Raw genomic sequence first — 21,875 nt, 5'->3', positions numbered from 1 at the left:
GTATCTACCAAAACCTACACCTAACATCATACCTAATGGTGACAGATTGAATGCTTTTCCCTTGAGATCAAGAACGAGGCAAAGATGTCAATTCTGACCACTTCTATTTAAAATTGAGCTCAAGTCCTAGCCACTACAATGTACCAAGAAAAAGGAACAAACACTGGAAAGGAAGAAAGAAAACTGTCGTGACTCATAGACAACACAATAGTATACATAACAGAGCCTAAGGAATCTCCAAAAAAACCAATAAAGTCACATGATACAAAATCAATACATAAAAAGTCTTGTATTTCTACATACTTGCCACAAATGACTGGAAATTAAACATTTAAAGAATGCCGTTTACAACAGCATAAAAAATATAAAGTACTTAGAGATACAGTTAATAAAGGATTTTTAAGCCCTCCACATTGAAAACTATAAAACATGTTCAGAACGATTAAAGAAAATCTAAATAAATGGAAAGAGATGCCACAATCACGGATCAAAGACCCAATATTGTTAAGATATCAATTCTCCCCAGTTGATTTATGATTTATAGATTAACTCAAACCCAATCAAAACCCCAGCAGGATTTTTCTTAGAAATTGACAAGCTTGTTCTCAGACATATGCAGAAATGCAAAGGACCTCTAACGGCCAAAGCGACACTGAAAGAGAAGTCCAGAGACGGAGGAGTTATTGTAAAGCTGCAGCATCAAGACAGTGTGAACCGACATAAAGAGAAACCAACAACACAGAAGAGTCCAGAAATAGAACCACACACATACGGTCAGTTAATCTAACATGACAGCAAAGCAATTCAATAGGGAAAGGAAATTTTGATCAAATTTTATTTTCAACAAATAGTGCTAAACAAGTGGACATCTAAATGGGAAATAATGAACCTCAACCCCTACCTCACACCATATACAAGAATTAATTTGATGTAGATGAGAGACCTAAATGTAAAAACTAAAACAATAAAGTTTCCAGAATGACAAGGAGACTATCTTCATGACCTTGGGGTAGGAAAAGATTTTTAAAAAAATAGACACAGAAGGCACTAATCATAAAAGAAAATATTGATACACTGGACTTCATCAAAATTTAAAACTTCTGCTCTTTGAACACCACCATTCAGAAAATGAAAAGACAGGGTGCCGGCTGGGTGGCACAGTGGTTAAGTTTGCACGGTCTGCTTCGGCAGCCTGGGGTTCACCAGTTCAGATCCCAGGTGCAGACCTATGCATCGCTTGTCAAGCCATGCTGTGGCCGGCGTCCCACATATAAAATAGAGGAAGATGGACAGAGATGTTAGGTCAGGGCCAGTCTTCCTCAGAAAAATAAAAAAAAAGAAGGAGGATTGGCAGCAGATGTTAGCTCAGGGCTACTCTTCCTCAAAAAAAAAAAAAAAGAAAAGAAAATGAAAAGACAAACCATAGACTGAGAGCAAATACTTATTTTATATATATATATATATGAGGACTTATATCTAGAATATATAAAGAATTTCTAGAATTCAGTAAGATGATAAAAAAGCCAATTTTTTAAATTAAAAAAAGGCAAAAGATTTGAACAGACAGTTAAAAGAAAGATATAGAAATGGCAAATAAACACATGAAACGATGTTTGATATTAACAGTTAGGGAAACAAAAATTAAAACCACAATGAAATATCACTACACATCACATAGGATGGCTAAACTTCAAAAGGTGGACAATAACAAATGTTAGCAAAGATACAGAACTCTCACACATTGCTGGTGGGAGTATAAAATAGTCGTATCTACTTGGGTAAAGTGCTTCCAGTTGCTTATAAAGTTAAACACATATCTACTCTATGAGCCAGCAATTATACTCCTAGATATTTACACAAATGAACTGAAAACATGCCCACACAAAGACTTGTAAGTAAAACATTCATAGCAGCTTTATTTATAATAGCCAGACATGGGAAACAACCAAAAGGTTCAACAACAGGTGAACGGATAAACAAATTGTGGCACAGTCACACAATGAAATGCATCTCAGCAATAACAAAGGAATGAAGTACGGACACACACGACATGGATGAATTTCAAACACAACCTCCTGGGTGAAAGATGCCTTGCACAGAAGGGCGTATGTCGTGCTCCTCTATTTATCTGAAGCTTTAGAACTGGCAAAACGAATTCCTGGTGACAAACGGAAACAGTGGTTGGGGTGGATGATGGGGGATTGATGGGAACGGGCAGAGGGAACTTTCTGGGGTCATGGAAATGTTCCATTGTCTTGACGGGTGTGGTTTACATGATTTTCGGTTTTGTGCATTTTGCTATATGTAAATCAGACTTAAATAGATAGATAGTACCTGCAAAAAAACCCCAAATGAACAAAACCCAGTGCTGCCTCCTGTACTCACTAAGACTTCAGAGAGCTCAGATGCGGGAAGTGGGAACAGGCCCCGGTGGCAGCGCCTGACAGATATGACGCCTGGGTCACCTCTAAGTGTCTCTGCTATGACTGTCCTTCCCAGCGTCCAAAAGCTCAGGTTTCTGCTTATGCAGAAAGCTTGTGGTCGAAGTGCTCATGACTTTAAGCCCAGCACCTGTTTCCATGGTAACATGATGGCATTGCCAAGGCCATCTTCAGTTAGCTTCCTGAACAGCAGGTGTGCACGTGCACACACACACAGACAGGCACACAAGTACTCCCAATGGCACTGCCTCACCCCTGGGGCATGACCCACTCTGGGGTATAAAGATGTGCTATATCTCCATGGCCCAAAGTGACTAGTCTTCAGAAAAAAAGAAAAGACCCTGATTGCGGTCAAAGATGGGGTCAGAGTAGGGGCGCACCATCCCTTGCTCTTTAAAGGAGCTCCTGGAACGTGGCTGCAATTCCGTGATGAAAACAGCAACCACTTCCTCCTGGATGCTTTCTCAGCTCCCACCTCTGACAGGAGCTCCATTTATGGGCGGTTGTGCTATGTGCTCTGCACGTTCTTTCTCCTTTAGTTACTGCCACTACCCCTGGGACAGGTGCAGCACTGCTGCTATTCCCAATCTGCAGATGGAAAGGTGGAGGCTAAGAGAGGTGGAAGGACTTGTCCAAGGTTACTTGGTTACCAAATGGCTGAGCTGGGACCGGAACTGAGACCTGCTGGATTCTGGGGCTGCTCGCCCACAGCAGGAGCCCCTTCAGGAAAACACTGTGGCACAAGGTAGGGCTTGATAGATACATGTTGAACAAATCAGCGGATTCTAGTCCCAACTCTGTGACCAGCTCCCTCTCTTCCTGGAGAAGTCACTTCTCCCTCGTCTCAGTTTCTAAAACTATAAGTGGACATGGGGCTAGATATCTGCCCAAGCCCTGGTGTAGTGGGTTGAAGGGCCCCCCAAAATTCACATCCACCTAGAACCTCAGAATGTGACCTTATTTAGAAATAGGGTCTTTGCTGATGTCATTAGTTAAGGAGACGTCATACTGGATTAGAGTGGGCCCTGGGTCCTTATAAGAAGAGAAAACAGAGAGACAGACATGCACAGAAGAGAAGGCCAGGTGAAGATGGAGGCAGTGATTGCAGCGATGCAGCCACACGCCAAGGATGCCAAGGAAGCCAGTCTCTACCAGAAGGTCGAAGAGGCAAGGCAGGATCCTCCCTAGAGCGCTCAGAGGGAGCACGGTCCTGCCGACACCTGGATTTCAGACTGCTGGCCTCCAGAACTGTGAAAGAAGATATTTCTGTGACTTTGTCACGGCAGCCCCAGAAAACTAATACATCTGGGGTGCCAGGCAGCTCGGCAAGAAGAGGATGAGCAGGTCAGAGGGGCCAGGGCTGTGCAGTCTCTGAGGGTGAGGTGGGGTGCCCAGCCAGCCAGGGAGCCAAGGGTGGAGAAGGGACAGGGAAGTCTGGAGAGGGAGCTAGGGTGGGGAGGGTCCCTCCCACCTGGCCTCAGTGAGCTGCATAGAAGTCCCATGCCCACTCAGGTGAGCGGGGCCTGAGTCAGCCTCAGATGCCCCACTCTGGGAGAGCAATGTGCCCATCCCAGAAGCTCCCTCTGGAGGTTCCAGGGGAGGATCCTTCCTGCCTCCTCCAGCTTCCACTGGCCCCAGGCATTCCTTGGTCTGTGGCTGTACCACTCCAATCTCTGCCTCCAGCATCACATGACCTTCCCTCTGTCTCTCTCTGTCCTCTCCTCTTCTTACTGGGACAATAGTCATTCAACTTGGGCCTCTAAGTCCAGGATGATCTCATCCTAAGATTCTGAACTGATTACATCTGCAAAGACCCTATTTCCAAATAAGGTAACAATCTGAGGTTCTGGGTGGACATGAATTTTGGGGGGACACTAGTCAACCAGCTGGGCGAGCGCCCACCATCACCTCTGGTGAGTGAGCTTCAGCCTGCTTGTGGGAAAACAGAGACAGCACCCTCATGCTGTCCCAGACGTGCCTGACAGGTGAGCCCCTCGCTGCCTCCCACCCAGTGTCCCCCCATGAAGCCAAGCCCTTGGCCACAGAAGCCTTCTGGAACCAGCACATTCCCCAGTGTGTGGCTGACTCCTAAGGCTGACCACACTGACCCCGGCCTGGCCGTCCCCCAGGTGCAGATGTGTGCATGTGAGGCGAGCATGGGGGTAGAGCTGTGCTAGGGAAGGGCATAGGCTTTAGAGGCAGACGGGGTGGGGGCATCTCTACTCCAACCCTCAACAGCTGCAACATCAGAGAAGGTAAGAGCTGGGTGGATGAGGACATCTCCACACACCATGGAAGAGATGACCAGCCCTGCCTGCAGACAAAGCCTGGCTGCACTGGGCCAGCTATGTATCCTTGAGCAAGTTCCTTGACATCTCTGAGCCTCAACCTCTCATCTGTAAGATGGGTACAAATATCACCACCTCTACAGGTGCGGTGAGGATTAAAGCAGGTGATGTTATGTCAGCCTCTTGGCACCCAGGCCGCCATCATCGCTTGGGGGGCAATGGCTACAGTCACTCACAGGAGATGGATACAGTGGTCTGCTCAGGGTTGCAAGGGCCCCAGTTAGCAGTGGCAGAGCCACCGGGACCCAGACTGGCTCAGCCTGTCCTCCTCACACAGCACTTGAGTACATCTGCGCAGTAGGGCTCAATAAAGATTGGTCAAATGAATAAATGGATTCTGCTCCCAACTGTCGCTAGTTCCAAGTCTGGGCCTCTCCCTCAGCTTTGGAGTTGGCATCCCAAAGGGTGGACGCCTGGCTCCCTTCCAGTGATGGATCCAAATGGGGCGAGCCTCCCCGGCACAGACTGGCACTCAGTCATGCCACTTAGGAGAAAGCTCATCCTGAATTGCGCTGACCTTCTCTGCCCACACCAGGAGCCACCCTTTCCCTGCCAACCATTCCTGTAAGCAGCGCTGTGGTGCCTCCCGTGGAGATGGTGGACGGGCAGCAGAGACACGCCCAGCTCCCCAGGGGCACGCGTGCCCAGGGCGAGGCCTGACTGGTGACTCAGCCTACTTTGCCCACACAGGCTGGGTGGGGAATCTTCCCTTCTCCCTCTCTTCCTCCCCCTGCCTGGGGACTGCAGAGGAGGGGCCTGAGTCACCACGGGCCTGGTGCAGAGAAAGCTCAGACCCAATGACGCCAGGACCCTTCAGAAACAGGAGGCTCCTGGGGTGGGTGGGTGGAGGAGCAGCTCTGCCGCAACCCTGGGGCAGATGAAGGGGAAGGGGAAGAGGATGCAAAGACCAAGAAACCCCTGAAAGCAGCAGTTTTCAGAGCTGTCCAGGGTCCTGGCCACGCCACCTCTGATGGCTCACTCCGGGGCAAGCATTTGCTGGGCCCCTCCTGGGTTAGAAGGCTCTCTCCTGACCAGGCCAGCTTTGTTTTTTTGGCAAGGCGCTTGGACATGTGAGCTATTCCCATCTTGTTCACAGCCTCGGGAGGAGGCAGCTAGTTCAGGAGGCAGGCCCTTTCTGAGCTGCCACCTCTGCTGGTAAGCAGGACTAGTGGGAAATTAACTAAGGTCTTGCTCTTCTCCCCCCTAAAAACGCAGCTGCTTCCTTAAAGGCCTATCCATCTCGTACAGCCCAGTTCAGAGCGATGCACTCCTGGAGCATTAGCCCAAAGCCCTGCGAACATCTGGCTCCCTGGCTGCCGGATCGCTGCTCCAGGCTCCATTCAGTGGGCTGTGTAGGCATCCATCTTCCCGAGGCGCCCCTGGAGAGCAGCAACCATTTTTCATTCATCTCTGTACCTAGTCCTCAGCCCAGACCAGGTACAGAAAAGTCTGGTGAATATAACTCAGTTTTTTAACAGCCTTATTGAGGTCTGACTGACATGCGACAAACCGTGTTTATGTGAAGGTACAGCTGGCGAGCTTTGACCTATGTTCACCTCTGTGAGACGTCACACAATGGAGATAATGCGCTTGTCATCACCCCCATGGTGGATGGAGCCCCCAGAAACCTGGGGCCAGAGGCAGGGAAGACAAATGCCACAGTGGGAGCAGAGAGGTTGGCCCCAAGGGGCAGGCAGATGCCGGTGGGGCTCGGAGGAGCCAGCATGCCCAGCAGCCCTGGGCCTGCAGGAGGCATTATGTACAAGCCCATGAGGTGTTTTGCATTAATTGGAGGCATAAGGATAGATGTTAAAAATAAAAAATCTCAAAAAGGGGGGTGAATAGGTGAAAGACCTGTACACTGAAAACTATAAAACACTGTTGAAAGAAATAGAAGATATAAAGAAATGGAAAGATATTCCATGCTCCTGGATTGGAAGAACTAACATAGTTAAGATGTCCATACTTCCTAAAGCAATCTACAGATTCAATGCAATCCTGACCAAAGCTCCAAATACAGTGTCCACAGAAATAGAACAAAGAATCCTAAACTTTATATGGAGAAACAAAAGACCCCAAATAGCCAAAGGCATCCTGAGAAAAAAGAACAAAGCTGGAGGTATCACGCTCCCTGACTTCAAAATGTATTACAAAGCTATAATAATCCAAACAGCATGGTACTGGCACAAAAACAGACACACAGATCAAAGGAACAGAATCGAGAGCCCAGAAATAAACCCACCCATCTATGGACAGCCAATTTTCGACAAGGGAGCCAAGAACATACAATGGAGAAAGGAAAGTCTCTTCAACAAATGGTGTTAGGAAAACTGGAGAGCCACATGCAAAGGAATGAGAGTAGACCATTATCTTACACCATACACAAAAATTAACTCGAAATGGATTAAAGACTTGAATGTAAGACCTGAAACCATGAAGCTTCTAGGACAAAACACAGGCAGTATGCTCTTCAACATCAGTCTTAGCAGCACATTTTCAAGTACCATGTCTGACCGGGCAAGGGAAACAATAGAAAAAATAAACAAATGGGACTACATCAAACTAAAAAGCTTCTGCACAGCAAAGGAAATCATCAACAAAACGACAAGGCAACCTAACAATTGGGAGAAGATATTCTTCTCCCATACCAAACCATATATCTGAGAAGGGGTTAATATCCAAAATATATAAAGAACTCATACATCTCAACAACCAAAAAACTAACAACCCAACTACAAAATGGGCCAAAGATCTGAACAGACATTTCTCCAAAGAAGATATACAGATGGCCAACAGGCACATGAAAAGACGTTCAACATCAACATCCCTAATTATCAGGGAAATGCAAATCAAAACTACAATGAGATAGCACCTCATACCCGTCAGAATGGCTATAATTAACAAGACAGGAAACAACAAGTTTTGGAGAGGATGTGGAGAGAAGGGAATCCTTGTACACTGCTGGTGGGAGTGCAAACTGGTGCAGCCATTGTGGAAAACACTATGGAGACTACTCAAAAATTAAGACTAGAACTACCATACTATTGAGCTACCCCACTACTGGGTACTTATCCAAAGAACATGAAAACACGAATGCGTAAAGATATATGCACCCCTATGTTCAATGCAGCATTATACACAATAGCCAAGACTTGGAAGCAATCTAGGTGTCCATCAAGGGACGAATAGATAAGGAAGATGTGGTATATTTACACAATGGAATACTACTCAGCCATAAGAAACGATGACATCTGGCCATTTGTGACAACATCGATGGATCTTGAGGGTATTATGGTAAGTGAAGTAAGTCAGAGGGAGAAAGTCAAATACCATATGATCTCACTCATAAATAGAAGATAACAGCAACAACAAACAAAAACATAGAGACAGAGATTGGATTGGTGGTTACCAGAGAAGGGGGGAAGGGAGGAGGGTGAAAGGGGGTGATTAGGCACCTGTGTGAGGTGATGGATTGAAATTAGTCTTTGGGTGGTGAACATGATGTAATCTACACAGAAATCGAAATATAATGACACACACCTGAAATTTATATAGTATTATAAAACCAATGTTACCACAGTAAAAAAAAAAAAAAAAAAAGGTGTGAAGATGGCAGGTGTTTTTGAGGAGCCCAGAGTCAGAGGAGATTAAATGCTCAAAAAAGCTATGAATATCCTAAAGCTGAAAGTCAGTCCCCCAGGATCTCAACACCACCCAGCCTAGCAGGCGAGGCGGAGCTGAGAGGCGGCCTGCTATGGTCTGGGCTCCCTGGCTTGGGTGGGAATTAAGAAGCTGCAGGACGAACAGCGGCTTTGACAGATCAGCCTGGTCCCTGAGCAGGCTGAGCAATTTCCAGAGTGCTCAGACTGGGGGGCTGATGCAAGTCTCTCCTCTCTCCCTGCTCTCTAGGAATAATTACGGGATAAGTGGTTCAAGAGGGAATTGAGTGCTGCTTCTGAAGCAGCTTGGAGCCAACAGCCCCCCAGAGAGGCTGCGTTTGCCTCTGTTCTCTTCTCAGTCAAGCTTCCCATGCTGGGGCCTGGTTAAACTCTAGTAAGCTTCATCGAGCTCCACCCAGAAGAGAGCTCGGGGCCCGGGCTCTGTGGGGAGCTCATACCTAACTTCCTGGACCCAGGTTGAAGGGCGCACCAAGCAAACCCAGGGATGCAGGTGGAGGCCCTGCTGGCTGGGCTCTCCCTGCCCTGAGGGCTGCGTGTGACGCTGCTGTCGTCAGGGGGCTGCACGGCCAGAGGCTGGACCGAGGCATCCATATGCCCAGAGGAGCCAGAACCAGGCCAAGAGCAGGTTCCTAATCAGCCCCTCAACTGAGAGGAAAGCTGCGGGCCGGGCACAGGGCTGGGGCACCAAGGATGAGCAAGAGGCTGGCAGGGAAGCTGGGAGGGGGACTTCCACAGAGCAGGACCCCAGTGAGTGGGGGCTGTGGTCATGTCTGGGCCACAAACAGCCAGATCCTAGGGCTCCTGATCCCGTGTTCCAGGTTCGTCAGGCACTGAGTAGGGAGGCTTGTCACAGGAATCTGTCATCCTCAAACTCATTCGTGACTCTGTAAATCAGCCCCAAAGCTGACGCTGCCGTTTCCCAGGCAGCCTAGGGTAGTGAGGAAAGTGTGGACCTGAGAGTCGGGAGAGACGCGATGCTCTTGGGCAAGTCATTTAACTTCTCTGGGCCTCGCACCTTCCCGTCTGTCAAGTGGGGTGTTATGGACGGGATGTTTGCTTCCCTCCAAATTCACACATTGAAGCCCTAACCCGCTATGTGATGGTGTTAGAGGTGGGGCCTTTGGGAGGTGATCACATCATGAGAGTGGGGCTTCAGGACAGGATCAGTGCTTTTTTAGGAAAAGACGCCACTGAGCTCCTGCACCCCTTCCACCATGTTGTAGACACAGTGAGAAGGTGGCCGTGTGCAAGCCAGAAAGAGGGTCCTCATGGGGGAGCTAAATCAGCCAGCCCCTTGATCTCGGACTTCCAGGCTCCAGAACTGTGATAAGCAAAGGTCTTTTGGTTACGCCGCCAAGTCTGTGGTATTCTGTTAAGGTGGCCCAAGCTGACTGAACAGGAGGACCATTTCTGGACCAGTGCGATGACAGGTGTTAAATGCAAGGAGCGTTAGTATCATCAGTGCTGGCGAGACAATCCAGCTGCTAACACCCACAGCGTGCCACTGTGTGCCTGGCATCGTGCTTGGAAGCCAGGACTCCATGCAACTCAGATGTTTACCAGGAGCCCACCTGGAGACACGGTGCTGTGTCTATCACGTGGGTGTTGTCTCTCACAGTGTGTGTCTCAACACGTGGGTGTTGAGAGCTGCTGTGCGCCCAGTGCCACCGCCCCGGCCCCATGACCCACCTGTATCATGTACAGCTGGGCGATGCGGTACTCCTCCACAGTCATTGGCAGAGGAATCCGGTATTCCTTTATGATCATCTTGGAGTCCAAGCCTTCCCGTCGATGGGGAACTGCGCGTTGGGACTTCTAGGCGAGGGTCCTTAAATAACCATGACAAAATTCACCAAGGACCCCTGAAAGGGAAAGAAGGGACAGAAGAGTCACTTTCTGTAGAGGCTGGTGGCCATAACAGCACAGCTCAGGCCTGGTCTAGACCCGAGGCTACAGTTCTGTCTCGACTCCACCATGGGCCCACCGTGTGACCTTGTGCAAGTTCTCTCACCTCCCTAGCCTCCATTCTCCTTGTTTGCTAAACAATCTTGTAGAAGATGTGTATGCTCTGACCAACCACGGGGAAATAAAGGGTTGCCATCCTACAGGTGGGGGCCGGGCAGTGGGAGGGTGCCGCATCCCGAAGAGCAGAGAGCACCACACTCCTGTTTTACGTGCAGTTCTAACAAGCTGCAGCTTCAGTCCCCAGGCCTCTGGAGGAGCCGGAGCCAGGCGCTGGGACGGCAGCAAGTGACGATGGCTGGCTGTTGGAAAGACGGCAGAATGAACAAAACTATGCGAAAAACGGATGCGAGAAATTAAAAAACCAGTGGTCTGGGACCCTTCAGTGTCGGGGCCATCAGCTCTGTTTGTGTCACCAGACACAGATGGCATTGCTGCTTCCTGGCAGAAGGTCCTGAGTCACCCAAAAGGGGTGATCTTAAGCGTGGTTTCACTTCAGTCCAACACAACTATTTATTTATTTAGTTAGTTAGCTATTTTTTTGAGGCAGATTAGCCCTGAGCTAACATCTGCTGCCAATCTTCTTCTTTTTTGCTGAGACAGACTGGCCCTGAGCTAACATCTGTGCCCATCTTCCTCTACTTTATATGTGGGACGCCTACCACAGCGTGGCTTGCCAAGTGGTGCCATGTCTGCACCCGAAATCCGAACCGGTGAACCCCGGGCCACCGAAGCGGAATGTGCAAACTTAACCGTTGCGTCACCAGGCTGGCCCCCAATGCAACTATTTATTGACACCTATTCTATCGCTAACCTTGGGCTAGGTCTTGGAGGTAGAAGAGATAAATACGATAAATGGGTGGCTAGTATAGCATGTGAATTATATCTCAATAAAGCTATTTAAAAAAATAAGCAAAGCACTCATAGTAGGTTCTATTTAAGATGACAATATATTTGATGAAGACTTGCACCTAAAACAATCAAATTTTTAAAAAACCTTAATGCTTGAAGGAAACATTCTCTCAGTTATCTGGAAAATGAAGTCACCCATCATAATTCATGCCCTAGATGGTGGGGGCTTTGCTGTCAATGCATCTGGTTACCCTTAGATTACATGCTATTAACTGGAAGCTGAGTGAAGGTTTCCAACATAGGTAGTGGCAGAATCAGGATAGCATTTTGGAAGGACCACACCAGGGACAGCAGTCGGTGAAGATTCACAGTGACTGGTGGCAGGGCACCAGCTGAGTGATAAGAGCGACGGCCTGACCAGGCAGGCAGCTTCCCTGGGGCACCATCTGAATGAGGCCTGAGCATCTCCAGGCACTAACGCATTACTGGATCTCTAATGAGACTGGGCAAAGCGTATATACCAGAACTCTCAGGATAATCAGTACACAGGGCTGAAAGAAATTCTTTAATAAACCACGGAGGGAGAGAGACAGAGGGTTGGGGGTATTATATAAATGGGCCAGAGATGGTCCCTGTGTTATCAGCCTAAAATGACCCCCATGTTATTTACTTCTTTACAGCAGGAAGAACTGTTAGCTCAAAGCCCCAGCACCACACTCAAATCCTCACACATCCAATTGCTTTAAATACAGTCCAGATAAACATCTTTTTAGCCAGTCAGAGAGTATCTCCTTTATATACCCAACATCTGCTAGCCACAGATAACATTAACCCCGGGGCCATAAAGACTCCAAATGAGGGAGGTCTGCGACCTAGAGGCCCCCCATCATGTTTCTGAACGACGTCACCTAGATAGGTGAGCCCCTAGTCCCACGCCCCTGTCCCCTCTGGGTGGTGGGCCCACATCGCTGCATCTGGAAGGCCTCTTGCTAGGAGGGACTCTCCCACTGGTGCAACCTGTCTGAGCACCACCTAGTAAAGCTCGTCATTACTGCCCCTCCTGGTCCTGGCTCTTCCCCATCAACCCCGAACCCAGGAGATTACCACAGAGGGGAGGGGTTGAACTCTCCAAGGCCATGCTCAAGTGCAAACAGATCACTGCTAACCTTCCTCCAAGGTAGGTGGGTCCAGCCCACAGCTGAGAGGTCATGCGGATTCAGGGCCCAAGCTGAAATTGTCCAGGAGGAGGAGAAAGCAAAGGTGTAGGCTGCCCCCACTTGGCTCTGAGACCTGCCTGCCCCAAGGCCCACAGGTCTATGCTCAAGTCTGGCTGGAAGCTGAGGCCACAGGAGAGAGGAGTGATGCCCCTTGAGCCCCCACAGCATCACCTCCTTCCAGGAGAGGGTAGGAAACAAGAGCCTGTGCTCAGCCGAGGCAGCAAGGCATCCAAGCTGACACCTGGATGGACTTCCAACTGGCCAGAGGGTAGGGGAGGCACTCGATTTGGGAACCTCTGGACTCAAAGGAGAGAGAACCACATGCTTGGGAGAAGCTGGATGAAATGAGGACTGGAGACAGGGAAGGGAAAACTAAGATTCAATGAAGGTCGTGTTTCTGAAGCTTTTCCACATCGTTTGTGTGCTCCTTCTGCTGGGGGGAACAAATTCAATGACCCAGAGACCCCTTGGGCAAGTCTCATTTCCTCATCTAAGTAACAGAGGTTAGCCACAATCTCTAAACGTTCTTGAGAAACTCTAGAAGTCTGAGCAATCTGCCCTTTTGGGGTCTCAACAGCTCATGGTAAATGACCTGCCCGCTCTCCCCAAACACAAGCCCAACCAAGTCCATCCAGGGGCTTCTTCCAGCCCACCAGGCGCTGTTGCCAGGCACTCAGGGGAGGGGGCAGGATGGGGCTGGGTTACATACATTCCTCAGAAGCCCCATCTCCTCCTGACAACCCCCAGCTTCCCCCCATTTTAAAGCCAGGGATGAGCTCCCAAAGCAGGAGCTAGCACCCAGACGCTGGCTTGATCCTGGGATTTCGGAGCTCTGTGAACACGTCTGGAACAGGTACAGAGTGACCATCACCTCCGCCTTAGGTCTCAGCTTTCTCCTCCCAAAGACCAGCTGCCCGGTGAGCTGTCATCACGCAGGCGGTGTCCACATCTCCATGTGCAGGCAGAGGGCACAGAGACAGAGGGGGGACACAACCCCAGAGGTTCCAGAGGCCCTTCGGCAGCTCCAGCACCAGGAGAGCTGGGCTGGCAGGCAAAGCTCAGGGCCGACCGAGGTCTGGAGACTGCCAGACGGCGTGAATGCTTCGGCTGAAGTTGCATCTGCGGCTGAGTTAGAGGAAGGCGGCTGCGCTTCTGCCCATGAGGAGCTAGAGAGGTACAGAGGTAGGTACACAACTAGGACGGAACTTCCTTCCACAACTAGAAGAACAAAATAAAGCGTTCTGTATAGTTACCGGTAAGTGCACAGGTGGCTAATTAAATAGGAGAGAGGAATCAGGGCTCTAAGAGCGACACAAACGGGAGAGGAGGTCACAGGTGCAGCCTCTCTTCGGGATGCGAGTTGAAAGCCTGACAAGGCCTTTACTAGCCATGTGACCCCCTCAGGACAAGTTTCTGTGCCTGCTGAGCCTCAGTCTCTCCATGTATAAAATGGGGATACCACCACCTGCTGTCCAGAGTTACCATGAGTATCACAGAGATGATAAAAGTGCACCTGCCAGGAGTGGTGTCCATCACTCAGGCCAGAGGGGACTGGAGAAATGCTTCATGGAAGGTGGAACTTTCAAATGACGTGAGCAGGCTGTTTCAGGATTAGTGAGATCCTGCTCACTAATTAGAAGGACATGCTCCAGGAGAATGAATAGCATGAGCAAAGGCCCTGAGGCAGGAATGTCCAGAGCCATTGGAGTGACCTCCCACTGGTATGCCCCCAGCATCACGATGCTATGCCCTGAGGGGCTGGGGCTGGGGTGGAAACACTGAGGTCACCCTGCAGCCACTGGCCACAGGGCAAGACATGCTCAAGGCTGAGATGAGGCCATTCCCTGCAGCCCAGCGTGACAGCCCACCCACATGCCCATGGAGTTCAGTGTTAGGGGTGGGACAGGAGCAGGCTGACAAGAGATGGTCACTTGCTTCCAGGAGGGTTTTGTCTCTCGGGGGAGAAAAGACGCACTCCCCAGACAAGGCGTGACTATAAAGCATAAGTTTCACAACCAGCACTTCCACACAGAAGCAAATGTCATCATCTAAGCAGCCCCCATGGAAGGCATGCGGCCACCCCCGCCACCAGGGCACCCCTCTGGGAAGCCTTCAGAGCTCTGCTCCCCTCAGGCCAGTCCTGCAGAACTTGGGGACGGACAAGGGTGATCGCTGAGCGCTGGCCACTTTGGGTGCTGTCCTTCAAGGCCGACAGCCTCTCGTCTGTCAAGTACTAGCATTTTATTTAGTTAAGAAAGAAAGTCAGGCCTGTTTCTTTCTAGTGACCCCTACAGTAGTCGGTTCAGAAATCTACCCTGACTTCCTGTTGAAGATAGTGGAGTCGGAGCATTTCCATTCTAGCTTCCTCCCTCCAAAACAACTTGAAACTACTAAAGGGGAGAATTCACCACCGCTGATGATATGAGGGAATGGCTATATCTTCAAACCTTCATCCATGAGGGACACTAGCCGGAGGCCACGAAGTCTGAGCTGGGAGGAGGGAGCACGTTGAGAGCTAACATGAGCCACCTTGGACCCCAAATAAGTATCACCTCCTGGAAGGTGAGGAAGGCCACAGTCTTCCCACTAGCATGATGAGATCTAGGGCGGTGGATGCCCCCAGGAGAGGACAGGCATCTTCCTGGTTTTTCCCCCCCCACTTTTTATTGAAGTATTACAAACATACAAAAAAGTGCACATATCATAAGTCTAGATATATTTTCACAAACTGACCACACCCATTGGACCAGCATCCAGATCCAGAAACAGAAAATTAACAACTCCAGAAGCCCCCCTTGTGCCCCCTTCTAGTCACAAGTCCCCAGCCATGGACAAGCGCTGCCCTGCCTTTTGCGTCTTCTGTACTTGAAGCCCATGAACTGCCAATATCCACTATCCGTGAGCTACAGAACGAGCCTCTCACGTGGAATCACAGTGCACACGCTCTTGCGATCCTGGCTCCTCTTGACCAACATCACGCTCACAGTTGTTGATCCGTCCAGGGTGCGGCACATAGTTGAGGACTACTCATTCTCATTGCTGTCTAGTATTTCACTGGGTGAATGTACCATGATCGACTTAGCCTTTCCACTGTTGATGGGCATTTGGGTAATTTCCAGTTTGGGGCTGTGAACAACTGAGTACATGCAGAGATGTGATTTTACATTGTGGAATGGAAGAAGAGTGAGAGCTGATGGGAAACTCACGCCAACATGCCATTTCTATGACAGAACCTAGTTTTCCAGGGAAGGGAGATGCCAGGAGTGAAGTGGGGCTCGGGAAGGAGAAGGGGCAGTGAGGCCCTGGTGCTAATACAGAGAGTCAAAGAGCTCAAGAGCTTTGCTGTGAGCCACGATGACCGCAGGAACCCTGAAACCCGAGGGAGATGGAATCCCTGGGCGCAGGATACGTAACAGCTCTCGGAAGAGAATCTTCCAGACAATAAATCAGCCCAAAAGGCAGCTTCAGACTGCACCAGATCACTCCCCACATTTTTCACACACTGCTATTGAGAAAGCAGGTAAAGAAGAATAATTAGAAAGGAACCCACGTGGGTCCCACGCATTAAGAGTGGGGGGCAAATGAAGAAGAGAGATCACAAGAGGAATCATCTGGAGAAACAGAGGAAGACTTTAGAAAAGGAGTTCTCCACAGACTCAGAGGAGCTACAGATGTAATCTCTTAAAAACTGGTGGGGGCAGAGAGGTGGAAGAAAGGAGACACAGACGTTAAAAAAGAATTATTTGACAACAAAAAGAGATAAAAGCTGAGAGGTGAGTTAGCAGAGCTCAGGGGAAAAATGAGAAAGAAAAATAAATACATCATAGATCTTTTTTAAAAGCCATATTATAAGCAATGAAAAAATAGACAAAGCACAGTGTGAACAACTAGACGTGGTGGGCGGCCTTGAGGAAAGCACACAAGATTAAACGGAAAAGACTAATAAGACAGAATGATAGATACAGAAGGCAAAACGAAATCCAACCTATACATAATGGCTGTGATTCTTGAAAACAGAATAATAGAACAGGGGGAAAGAATATTCAAACATATACAGTCATGTGTTGCTTAATGACAGGGATACATTCTGAGAAATGGGTCATTAGGCAAATTCATCGTTGTGTGAACATCATAGATTTACTTACACAAACCTAGATGGTATAGCCTACTACAACCTAGGCCATACAGTACTAATCTTATGGGACTGACATTGTATATGCAGTCCATCATTGACCTAAAGGTTGCTATGGGGTGCATGATTGTAATAGAAAAATCCTCTGAAATAAAGAAGACTTGACCCTGCAGATTAACTGTCATTCTGTGGCCCAGGAAAACTTGATGATGTAATGAACACTGAGACATCCTAAAAAAGTTACTGAGCTTAAAGGACAAAAAAAGAATCACATAACTAAGGGGCACAGGGCAAAGGGTTGAGGAGAATCAGGGTCCCCCACAGCAACACAATTTCAGAAAGTGGAGCAATGTCTACAGAGTTCTAAGAGAAAGAAATTATGAACCAGGATTTTTTACCTAGCAAAACTATCCTTTGAGTGTAAAGTTAATAGACCTTCTGAAACATGAATTTAAGGGTTTAGACATTCATAATGTCTTTAAAAAAATTACCTGATGCTGAAATCCAACCAACCAAAAGATAAATCAAAATAAGTTCATCAACGGAGAAATCCTGGTGAATACTGAATTAATATTTTTGAAATTGGGGCAATTATGGTTATTGAATAGAATACAGAAAACCTTGACAATGTACACAAATAACGTAACTAACAAAAATTGTGAGTGGAAGAACAGAGGTGGATGATAATTTCTTTGGTTCATTATGTAGGTTAAAAAATTAATGAGGAATGAATAGTAAGAGCACAGGAATTTTCAGGGCAGTGAAACTATTCTGTATGATACTACAATGGTGGATACATGTCATTACAGGTTTATCAAAGCCCATAGAGTGTACAAGACCAAGAGTGAACCCTAATGCACACTACAGACCTTGGGTGATAAGGATGTGTCCATGGAGGTTCGTCAGTTGTAACTAAAGTACCATCTGGTGGGGGATGTTGATAATGGGGGAGGCTGGGCATGTGTGGGGGCAGGGAGTACATGGAAAATCTCTGTACCATTCTCTTGATCTCACTGTGAACTTAAAACTGCTCTAAAAAATAAAGTTTATTAATTAAAAAAATTAATCACTCCAAACTTCTAAAAGTTTTTCTCTTGGAAAGCAGATTAGAGGTTATGAGGGGCTAGAGAGACAGGGGAATGGGGAGTCACTGTTTAATGGGTACAGAGTTTCTATTCGGAAGATGAAAATATTTTGGAAATTGTAGTGCTGACAGGTGCACAACACTGTAAAGGAACTAATGCCATGGAATTGTACACTTAAAAATGGTTAAAATGGCAAATTTTATATCATATATATTTACCACAACTTTAAAAAATTAATGTAACATACCAAAACCCATTGAATTGTACACTTTAAATGAGTGAATTGTATGGTATAGGAATTACATCTCCATAAAGCTGTTAAAAAAGTTTTTCTCTTTTCCCCCCTTAACTTTAAGAACTATTGTCACTTAAGTTAAAGAAATGTTTTTTTGAAATTTAGCAATTCCCTTCTGTTTCATTTTAAATACATGCAAATAGGTGACATCTTCGGTTAAATTCAAGTAAAATTAAATTTGATATTTTAAAAATGCATGTAAAGTATGATTCATTTTTTTAAAAAGTTATTACTACTCTGATTGTACCTGTCTGTTTGTATAAAGAGTCTGCAATAACGTTCACTGGATGCTGCTGGTGAGGGTTATCTCAGATTGATGGAATTTTGGGCAACTTTTACTTGCCCTTTTCTATGTTACTCAACTTTTCACAAGGCAGCAGCAGCAGAGTTTGAACAGTATGTGTATAACCAGCTAGAGAAGGACCAGCAGTGTAGTTGTTAAAATTACAGGTTTTGAGTCAGCCAGACCTTCCACTACCTCCCAGCTGTGACTGTGGGCAAATAGCTTAATCTCTTTGATCTTCCATTTTATCTTCTACAAAATAGGGGTGAGAACAGCACCGACAACGTTGGGCTGTCTTGTGGATTAAATAAGATAATTCACATAAAATGCTTAGTCCAGTTCCATCCAGCACTCAGCTAGCAATTAGGAGGTGCCACTGCACTGCGCGGGGTCTGGAAGGCAGGTGCCTGGGGAATGGGGCCTGTGGGCTTCCTGGCTGGGCTGCCTACCCCAGGTGCAGACACGAAACCCACTGCCATGGGGGAAAGAAAGACAGCCCAGTGCCCAGGGCACGGTGTCCAAAGGACAAATGGCCCCTTGGCAGGTCCTGGCTGGCTCTGCAGCCAGAATGTGGACCTGTGGGGGCATGACAGGGTCCCCCTTGCTTTATTCTGGATGAGCCCGAGGCAAGGGGGACAGCAGACTCCAGTCCCACAATGAGAGAAGGCAGTATGACTTGTGTGTCTGCCTGTCCCCTGAGCCCCCCTCCCCCAGCAGCTGAACCCTCAGACAATCTCATTACACCCACACTGGCTGCCTGGTCAGACACACATTTCATCTCTGGTCCCGCTGGAGTCGTGATGGGTTAGACAGAATTATATTTTACTGCTTTCCACAGGGCAGCTTTCAGGGCCTGGCACAGCGAGAGGGAAGAAAGAAAAACACAAGTCTCGAGAGGCCCTTCAGCGAGGGAAGCCAGGCTAGGAGCCTGGGCAACCACCGCGCATGAAACCCACCCACATGCACATCCACCCAGGCCCTCGCCCGGGAGGACAGGACGGACCCTCCAGTGGGCCTCAAACATGGCACTTGGCCCCTGGTCTCTAGAAAAGCCATGGGTTTTCAGAACCCCTGTATTCACGACCCTACAAAGGACCCCCAGTCCCCATGTCACAGTGCCTTTGAGGAAAAAGCAGGGCCAGACAATGTCAGAGTGGGGGCCACTTGGCATGGACATCAGGAAGGCCACCGCGGGGGGGGTGCGGGGGGGTGAGACCTGCCTTGGATAAGGTGCAGACCAAGGCTCTGGCCACAGCAGATGGCGAAGGGATGTCACCCTACTCTGCTTCAGGCAGCCTGTCCCTCCAGAACCCACATGGGGAAGACAGAGAAGAGGGCTTGTAGGTGACAGTGAACACCTGATTCCACCCGAGAAATCGAGGGGAGGGTGCCTGCTGGGGCCTCCCCGGCTGGGAGCCTAGAGATCTCAGGGACCTTCTAGGAGTAGAAAGCCGTTGCCAAGTGACAGAAACAGCTTCGGCTCAAAGGGCAGAGGGGGCCAGGCTCGACAGCCTGCGGTGAAGACTGGTGGGTTATTAGGGTTTGGCTCAGAAGGGTGGGCAGACAGAGCAGGTAGGAATGCAAGACAACTCCTCTAGCAGAGGCCCTGGCGAGACACCCTGACCGGGAGGGGAAGCAAGAGAATTGAGTTTACAGAACCTAATCTGTTTTTCCACGATTAGCTGGGGGTTGACGTCACAGATGGAATTTAGGAGTGAGGCTGTGCAGAGACTACAGAGGATGGAATCTGTCCAACGGCAATTCAGCTGCATTCTGGCCATTAGGTCTGGAAGCTACTCCAAGCCAGGCCAGCAGAGCTGGCTTAGACGTTTGCAACAGTGGGGAGGGTGGCTGGCGGGGACAGGGGTGCTGCGAGCAGTTTCTGGGGCCCTGGGACTCAAGGACTCTGGTGTGTCTGGAACATCCCTTCTGATTCCCTTGGGTCTGTCTCTAGGAAAGCTTCCTCTCCTACTCTCTGCTTCCCAAACCTGGGGACCCCCAGTAGGGGCCAAAGTAGGTAACATTAAAAGAACTTCACCTGCCCCCATGTGGGCAGCTCTCCCCCATACTCTCCCCCTACCATCTCTATCTAGGGAAGGCAGGCTCCAGATGAATGGGAGGGGGCGATAGGGCCACGGGAGGGGGTGGAGAGGAAGGGGGCAGTTCTTTGTGCCCCAGGGACCAGCTCTGGCCTAGGGTAGGGTGAGGGAGCTTGTAGATGAAGTGAGCACCAATCAGCTGCCTCTCTGTCCCCTGGGGGTAAAAGCAGGAACCAGCACATCCCCCAGAAAAGTCTGAGCTGGAAGGAGCTGGCTGGGGCGTCCAATCCTAGCTGCTGGAGTAGTTTCATCTATATCTGTTAGACACTGGACTTTCACCAGATTTCTTTGGAAGAAACAGTAGAGGACCTCTACTCCAGTCCAACCATCACTTTATAAATGAGGAGACTGACGCTTGGATCTCACAGGTGTCAAGAGCTGGAGGACACAGCCTTCCCCCACTGTCGCAGACCCCTTTGAGAGAGGACCAAGCCTCTCTCCATGCCCCTGGCCTGAGCATTGAAGGGGGGCCCCAGGGAGCACCAAAGCCCCGGGCACCCCTGCAGTCACCGACATCCCAGGGAAGGCCATAAATCTCATCGTTGTATGCCCAGAGTGCCAAGCTGGGGATGACTGCCAAGTCACTGCGGGACTCTGTCATCAGACCCCACGAGACAGTGGCCACGTGGGGGCACCACAGAGTGTGCAGTGCTCTGCAGGGCTGGGGATGTGTGGTGGGGGTTGGGGGGGACCTTGAAAAATGCTTGAGGATTTTGGAACATTTCATCTGTAACACCCCAACCCAAGCAGCAGCCAAGGGGCTCAGCGGGGAGGGCTTTTTATCGCCATGGTGCAGACAGCAGGGCAGGCCCAGAGAGGGCTGGCACCCTGCTCAAGGACAGCCGCAAGCCAAGGGCAATTGGTACCCCGATTTTACATCTCCTACTTCCTTGCTGGGCCTGCCAGCTGCAACCTCACTTGTACGGAAAAGGGGAGAGGAGATCTGTATGGGAGGAAATGAAAACTGAGACCCAGATCTTGCAAGATGAGCACGAGGGGCCAGGTCCATTTGGGGACCCTGCTGGTCTCTGCCCCAGGGAACATCGCCATGATGGCCTCTGAGAGGTGCTCCCCACAGCCAGCACTGAGTATAGCTCAAATAAAGCTGGCTCATTCAAACAGAATGCCACTGGATGCTCAGATATGACAATGGAAACGCAAACCCAGAGAGACCTCCACAGACAATCTGGTTCCCAGCTGAGGCTCACGCAGTGGTTGCAAGGGTTTGCTCAGGGGCCCCCGTTTCCCGTTCCTGGTCACCTCCCCGTGGCGCTGCTACTTCAGCAGCAGCAGCACCCAGATCCTTCTCCTGTCAGTAGTGCACGAGTCCGCTCACCTAAGGTCCTGCGTCTGGGCATTCCAGGAGCATGCTGGCCTCAGAAACAAGCACGCCTTTAGGGGAGAATGCCCCCCAGCTACCGGGGCAGAGGGAGGGAGAACCCACCACCACCACCCCCCCCCCCCCCCCCCCCAGATGCTTG

General features: G+C 49.2%; 1 protein-coding gene across 1 annotated transcript in view; it reads right to left on the bottom strand.

Annotated features, from left to right (window-relative positions):
- Positions 1-21,875, bottom strand: part of PITPNM2 (phosphatidylinositol transfer protein membrane associated 2) — a 112,387-nt gene that overhangs the window by 28,936 nt on the left and 61,576 nt on the right. The window contains 1 exon segment of the mRNA XM_046639011.1: positions 10,159-10,331. Within this exon segment, the coding sequence (XP_046494967.1) occupies positions 10,159-10,236 (78 nt within the window). The 5' untranslated portion in view covers positions 10,237-10,331.

The sequence above is a fragment of the Equus quagga genome, chromosome 15, assembly GCF_021613505.1.
Source record: "Equus quagga isolate Etosha38 chromosome 15, UCLA_HA_Equagga_1.0, whole genome shotgun sequence".
Taxonomy (NCBI): Eukaryota; Metazoa; Chordata; class Mammalia; order Perissodactyla; family Equidae; genus Equus; species Equus quagga.
Note: the sequence above shows the minus strand (reverse complement) of the source record. Positions and strands in the feature narration are given on the sequence as shown.